The sequence below is a fragment of the Tupaia chinensis genome, unplaced genomic scaffold, assembly GCF_000334495.1.
Source record: "Tupaia chinensis unplaced genomic scaffold, TupChi_1.0 Scaffold000139_1, whole genome shotgun sequence".
Taxonomy (NCBI): Eukaryota; Metazoa; Chordata; class Mammalia; order Scandentia; family Tupaiidae; genus Tupaia; species Tupaia belangeri.
The window spans coordinates 5630030-5637400 of record NW_006159609.1 but is presented as its reverse complement, the minus strand read 5'-3'; the positions used below and the strand labels follow the sequence as shown (position 1 = coordinate 5637400).

The window sequence follows — 7371 nt, the reverse complement described above, 5'->3', positions numbered from 1 at the left end:
ACCCATAGTCAAGGGAAAAGGTTTCAAAGGGAAAGCTGATAACCCAACTAGATCCCAGAAAGAGACGAAAAGAAGTGCTGATAGTGGCAGGTCCTAGAGTGCCAGGTGCTAGAACCAGTCCTGACCCAGTGCTCCTGGGCCTGGCCCAGAGCACATCACCTTCCTACTATGTACATGGGGCCTCTGGAGAACACAGGAACTGCTGACACCAGCAGATCTGTTTTTCTGGACAGGACCAGTGTTCAGTAGTGACCTTTAGAGCCAACACTAACTATAGAGTATCTTCATGCAAGAAAGAAAGAAAGAAAGAAAGAAAGAAAGAAAGAAAGAAAGAAAGAAAGAGAGAGAGAGAGAGAGGAAGGAAGGAAGGAAGGAAGGAAGGAAGGAAGGAAGAAAGAAAGAAAGAAAGAAAGAAAGAAAGAAAGAAAGAAAGAAAGAAAGAAAGAAAGAAAGAAAGGACACTTCCTTCCTTGGGTAGAATAAGCTGGGTTAGATTTCGCTCTCCACTCATGTCCTGGATGTACACACTTACACAGTGTATGAGTTGTGCAACTCTGTGTTATATGACCAACCATCTTGGTAGCAGATTCATCAGACCTTCAGTCTAGACTGCCTGGAATGGCAAAGGGTCCTCTTTGTGGACTAGGTAAGTCTCTTGGACTGTATAAGCCTTGAGGATTCTGGCACAGTCTGGGGAAAAGGGAGGATTATAGAGAAAGATATGAAGGCTTGAAACAAATAAGACAAGGAGGTGTTTGCACAGTTAACTGAACACAGAAGAAACCTAGCCATAACTGTCCCCAAGGGATGGAACCATTTACACACGTGAACTACTTGTCCCATTCTGAATCCCTGCTCACTGTATGGTACCTGGTTAGCACATCTTCTGTGTGGGTAGACCCTAGGGATTCTCTTGATCATCATGCACTGATTTCTGTTTCTTGCTGTAAATTCAGCAAGAGGACTTACCACTTATAAATTGGGATCTCTTGTGCAAGGCCTCCCACATTGGACCAGTTCTGTGGCACTAACAAAATAAATGTTGGAGGGAAAATGGGGTTTAATCCGGGCAGATGGCAGTAAGGAGAACTAAATTCATACTCAGAAGGCAAGAGTACCCCTTGAACTATACAGAAATGTTTGGCATGACGACAGAGTGAGGACTTGTCCCTCTGAAATATTGGCCAATCCTGGGCCGCATCAAGTTTCTGCAAATGCCCTTCCTACCTTCCCTCACTTCTCCATAGCACAGAAGCCCACTCTCCAGCAGTTTGATCACACACCGCGAACATTTCCTCATCTACCTTTCCCCTCAGTATCTGTCCTCATAGATGGTTAAATACAAATGTGACAAATGAAAGAAAGATAATTTAGCTCATTGGAGCCTTCTGTGACATATCTCAGCAGAGCTGTGACCTGCTCTTTGTTCTCACAGGACCCCATTAGTACCCTTGCTCCACCGCCCATTGCATGGTGCTATAATTGTGTGTTGGTTGTCTATCTGTCCCACCAGGGAGTTAGGAGCTCTGTTATGTTCATCTCTGCATCTTCATACTTGGTACATAATGGCACAAAATAGAAGCTCTTTATAGAGGCTCAAGGACAGCCTTAGACTGCTGAAGTCAGCTTTAGACTTGCTAGGTGCACCCCAAAATGACATAAGCCTAGGTAAGAAACAAACTTCACAGTCCACTCTAGCATTTTTCACTGCCAAGAGCCCACCTCTAAAATTACAGTAGATTCTAGAGGTTTTGTTACATCTGTAGTATTCTCTGAAATAAAATAAATATGGTAGGGTTGCATAGGGTTTTGTTAAGCACAAGAAACTTTGTGTGGCACAATAAATAGTATTAATGACTCCATGGTTCAAGTCCCTGACCCAGTGGTTTGAACATGCCAGGCACATGGGTGTGCATGCCCAAAAATCCCGAGAGGAATATGGAGGGGAAGGGATCGTGGCATGGCCATCCCTGCCTGGGAGGTTGGACGGATTTCTCACTTTTCCTCTCTATCTATCTCTATCTCTCTCCATCAAGCAAACACACCTTGTGGCAAAAATAAAATAAAATTAAATTAAATTAAAAAATAAAGTATTGTCTCACTGCATTGTCCCTCAGTCTGGAGGAAGACACGCTGAAGTCAAGAAGGTGGCAGGCCCATGCTCCCTTTCAAAGCTTTAGAGGAGAATCCTTTCATGCCTTTTCTAGAATCTTGTATTTGCTAGCAGTCCTCGGCATGCTTTGCCTCATAGATGTGGCACTGTATGGCCATCTTCTCCCTGTGTGTCTTCCCATTGTCTTCCCTTGTGTGTCCGATTTCCCCTTTTAATAACGACACACATCGTATTGGAAGAGCTTCTATCCTGTGACATTTTAACTTTTTTTTTTTTTTGTAGAGGTTTTTGCTCTAGGGCACATGCGCTCGCCAGAAAGACAAAGACAGACAAAGAGACAGAAAGTGAGAAATCAACCGCCAGGGGAGATGGCCATGCCACAATCCCTTCTCCTCCATTCTCCTCTTGGGATTTTGGGCATGCACACACACACGCCCAGCGTGAATTTAAGCCACCAGGTCCAGGACTCGAACCACGGTCAGCTACATAGGAGTTCAGCAACATACGCTAATTGCTGGTCCCCATTTTAACCTGATTGCCTCTGTCAAGACTCTGCTTTCAAATAAGAGGTACTGGATGTAACGACCTCAATCTTTTTGGCAGAATACAATTCAACCCATAACATCCCATTGTACGTAATAAATGGATCTTGAACCCTTTCTCAGGCATGTAGACACATACATTCTCTCTCCTTCTCTCTCCTACTCCCCCAGCCCCTTCCCTGCCATCACATTCTTTGGGAAAATAAATATGATTTCTTTCTATTGGGAATGTATTTCTAGGAGCACTACCTTATGTAAGTGAAACTGCCCATACGCTTCATTTAGCAATTAGATTCTATAGTACCTTGTGACATCTCTTAGATCGTTTCTTCACTCCCACACAGACGATAAGCTAAACACTTCATGTACCTGTGTCTTAACTACTCAACTCAGCTTTAGACTCATTAAGGAAAGGGCTTCTAGTTGGTCTCTCAGAGGAAAGTTCTGATCAAACTCTACAGGCAGAATAAATGACTGAAGCATATCACCAATATCCTCTATGCCAGTCACGAAATATGCTTCTCAGGAAAAATATTATAACTGGGCCCTTTGGTTTGATAAAATTACTAGTAAGGCTATTATCGTGACACACAGAAAAGTGATCCACTGAACAAGGGCTCATTTTGAATAATAGGTCCTTAAATCGTAGTAGCATATGATTATATAGCCATTTAACTGATTTGGGGTGAAGCTCAATGAGAAAATGAATATGAAGTCTCTTTTCAATTCTAAAATCTCATAAAATTCACCCAGTAATCACTGGTTATACATTACTCTTGTCAGATTTCAGAAAGCATAGGAAGGCAGAGGTGAGCACCTGCCTCCAATAAAGAAGGCAGAGCAATAACGCTATTACAACTGTGTGATTAATTCCTACAAAAAGATGAGCCTGGGGTTCTTGGAGTATCATAGAAGATTCCAGAGTAAAGCTGTTTAATTAATCTAGGGAGGTTAAGAAAGACAGTGGTGGCACCAGCAGATGCCATAATGGTTACGTCATTGGACTCCCCCATAGTCAACCATGGTTCGAATCTCAGACCCAGTGGCTTAAAACTTACTCCAAGTGCATGTGTGCCCGATTCTGAGAGGAAAATGGAGGAGAAAGGATTGTGGCATGACCATCCCCTCTGAGGGGGGATTTCTCACTTTCTGTCTCTCTGTCTCTCCAGTGAGCGCACGTGCCCTATAGCAAAAAATCTCTTAAAAAAAATAGAGAGAGAGTGGTGCTTGAGCACTAGTAGAGGAGCCTAGTAGAAATCAGCAAGCATAGAAAGGGAAAGTGCACTCCAGGCAGGGGTAGGGCAGGGGTAGGGCAGGAGCAAGTTCACACAGTGTTGGTGAGATATTATTTACACAAGGCATGGCAAGCAGGAAGGGAGAGATCTTAGTTTACTGAACTAGGTAAGAAGAAAATTAAGAAACATACATAGCAGTGATGCTATAGTCTTAGTTTTCATCACGAGGTTATTAATGTTTTTTGACTATGCAATTCTATCCTGGATTTGATTCATCATAAAACAATTCAGATAAATGCTTATTGAATAATATTCTAGTAGCACAAAGGAAGTAGCCATTTGTCATCACTTTGAAAGAAACTCAACAAACACCGAATTTCTGTAGTTTCAAAAGTTCCTTTCAATAATCACAGGACTTAGTGCTCTATTTCCTGTGGTGTTTTTTGGTTTTTTTTTTTTTTGGAGAGGTCTTTGCTATAGGGCGTGTGCGCTCACCGGACAGAGACAGAGAGACAGAAAGTGAGAAATCACCCCCCAGGGGGGATGGCCACACTGCAACCCCTTCTCCTCCGTTCTCCCCTTGGGATCTTGGGCACACACGCACACGTGCCCAGCGTGAGTCTTAAGCTCCCAGATCCAGGACCTGAACCGCGGTCAACTACGTGGGAGTCCAGCGACATAGCCATTACACTAACTGCTGGCCCCCTGTGGTGCTTTTTTAAAAGTCCCCCCAACCACCACCAGAAAGTGATTTAGTGATACCTTATAAGGCTGTGTCTACTATTACTTGATACCCATTTGGTTGTTTTATTTATTTATTTTCCCAAATCCATTCCTGAAACTATCCTAGTACTTTTGATTTGAGCCAACATTGACCTGGAATTTAAAGTCCACTGCAGCAACACTGGGGTTTTGACCTCCTCACACCTGGATATTCTTACACTGTCTTGGCCATCTTGAGCAGAGGCAGCTCTTTTCCAATATAATCAACCAGTAGGCAACATCTCCCTCACATTTTTTTCTTTCTTTCTTTCTTTCTTTCTTCTTCTTCTTCTATTTTTTTTTTAATTTATTTTTTGGTGGAGAGGTTTTGGCTATAGGGCTCATGTGCTTGCCAGAAAGACAGAGAGAGAAAGAGAAACAGAAAGTGAGAAATCACCCCCCCAGGGGGCATGGCCATGCCGCAATCCTTTCTTCTCTATTCTCCTCCCAGGATCTTGGGTATGCACACACATGCGCCCGGCGCGAGTTTGAGCCACCAGGTTCAGGACTTGAACCGCAGTCAACAACATGGGAGTCCAGTGACATAACCATTACACCAACTGCTGGTCCCTCCCTCACATTTTCTGATGTCAGTATCTGTTCAATTTTTCACCAGTAGGTTTATACCGAAAGCTCCTTTCTCCTCCTTTTTCTTCCTCTGTCCCTCGGTAATCCTGATGGTGCCATAGGCCATTTCTGCCCACCTTAATAGCTGGTTAAAATCTCTCTCTTACTTTCCCAGTCCCAAATTACTCTCAAACAATAGATCAGATTATTTTCTTCAAGGCCCTTCCAGATTCCATTCATCAAACCTGCTACTCAGGGAATAGAGAGACTCCTTTGGAAAGGACACACCCTTCTCAATTCCCTTCCAAGGGAGAGTGTGGGGAGGGGAATAAGGAAACAGAGAGAGGCAGAAACCAACGAAAGGAATGGGGTGGAACAGGAGAGACAGTGAAGAGGGGCTTGTCAGAAGGAGTGACTACAGGGCATTCAGAACACGGCTCATGTTCTGCATGCCTTCGCTGTACAGACATGCTCGCATAAGACACACCTGCCTGCAGAACCAGTCCTGCACCACAGCAGCCTCAAGGCATTTTACTAACTCCCTTCAGGGCTACCCAACAAGCTGTGAGGAAGGGAGAAGTGGAGGAAGATGTTTCCCTCTCAGATAAGGAAACTGAGATGCAAAGATGTTACAACTCATCCTGTCTCACCCTGCCTAAGTGGTTTAAAAAAATGGGGAAAGGAAAGGAGAGGAATGGACCCCCCATCCAAATTTCCCAAATTTCCCTCCTACACCAGACATTTGCAAGAAAGGTGGTACAGGATGAAATATTAAAGAGAGCAATAGGAGGCCAGAGAAAGGAGGAGAAGGAAAGTCAGAAATAACAGATAGAGGACCAGTAGGTGTCATGGTGGTTAAGGCACTGGACACTTCCACATGGGCAAACACAGTTCAAGTGCTAGACAGTGGTGGCTTGCACTGGTAAAGAGAGAGAAGATGAAAGAAGGAAGAGAACAGAAAAATAGCATAGGAGCAAGAATGATGGAGACAAGGGTGGCCCCAAAGGACCAGCACAGAGGCGCCCAGCCGTGGCCTGCCTGGCCTCCCCCCTCAGCTACACTCTCTCAGCAAGGCTGGGACCACCCTGAAACCCTCCTCTAAGAAAACATCCAATCAATAACCACATATCCTGCTCCATTCTTTGCAATGTAGGCTTTAATTCATAATGCACTCATGGGGCGGAAACCGGGAGGGACCAGAAACAGTTTAGACAGGGTACAAACACACTGACCTTTGCTGAAAAGTTGAAGGGCCAGGTTGGCCGCACAAGCCACCTCTTACCCCGTATGCCATTCCCACCCCATTAGTCCCCAAACCCAGCCTTGGTTTTTTGACTCATCTGGTCTAGTAAGAACCTATGGACGACTTTAAAATAAAAAACAAACAAAATACACTTAAGGCTGCGAATAAGACAATTCCCGACTCTTCTTCGTCTTTTTTTCCCCTTAAGTTTCATTTATTAATTGGGTATTTTTTAAAATCCCGTTTCATCTCCTACTTGCATTTTTCCATCGTTCTTTAGGCTTGGGAGAGTGGGGGTTGGGGGCGCTCCCAGTGGCAGTCACTACTGGGAAGGAAGGGGACCTCTCAGTCAGTCCCGCTGCGCCCCCTCTTCCCCGGGCGCTCCTTCCCAAACCCCGTCGGACCTCCAAAGGCTGGAGGAGGCCGAGCGGGGCGTTGTAATCGTAGGACACCTGATGGGGTGGCGGCGGCGGCGGGGGCAGCGCACAGTCTGGGAAGAAGGGGACGAAAGAGGCCAAATGGCCGGGCCCGTCCTCCCCGCCGGGAGAGTCCGCAGCGGCGGGATACAAGGGACGCAAGGGCTCGTTCAAGGTCAAGCCGCTGCGGGAGGCAGTCAGGGGCGGCTTCTTGGTCAGGGGGCAGCCGGGGACGCTCCAGGGTTCGGGGTACAGCAGGTTCCCCACCATCGCCGGCGACGGCTCAAAGAGGCTCGGCTCCAGCTCTGGGGGTCCCCGCAAGACCGCAGCTCCGGTGGGGAACACGTCGAGGGGCTCAGCGGCGAGCAAGAGGCCGGCCTCGGTGCCCGCGCCGTAGTCGGGCCCCAGCAGCTCGAAGAACTCCACGGCCTCCGCGCCTTTCTCCAGGTCGCCCAGGCTCACGCCGGACCCCGACGGGCCGCACCCCCCACCA

The 7371-nt window shown here is 46.3% G+C and overlaps 1 protein-coding gene across 1 annotated transcript; it reads right to left on the bottom strand.

The window, feature by feature from the left end:
• Window positions 1–6358: 6358 nt before the first annotated feature.
• FAM181B (family with sequence similarity 181 member B) lies at window positions 6359–7367 on the bottom strand (the record flags this gene model as incomplete). Its single annotated transcript, XM_006172215.2, is given in 2 exon segments — window positions 6359–6893; window positions 6895–7367. Coding segments are annotated over 2 exon segments (555 nt in total), but the record flags the coding sequence as incomplete, so codon positions are not given.
• Window positions 7368–7371: the final 4 nt, after the last annotated feature.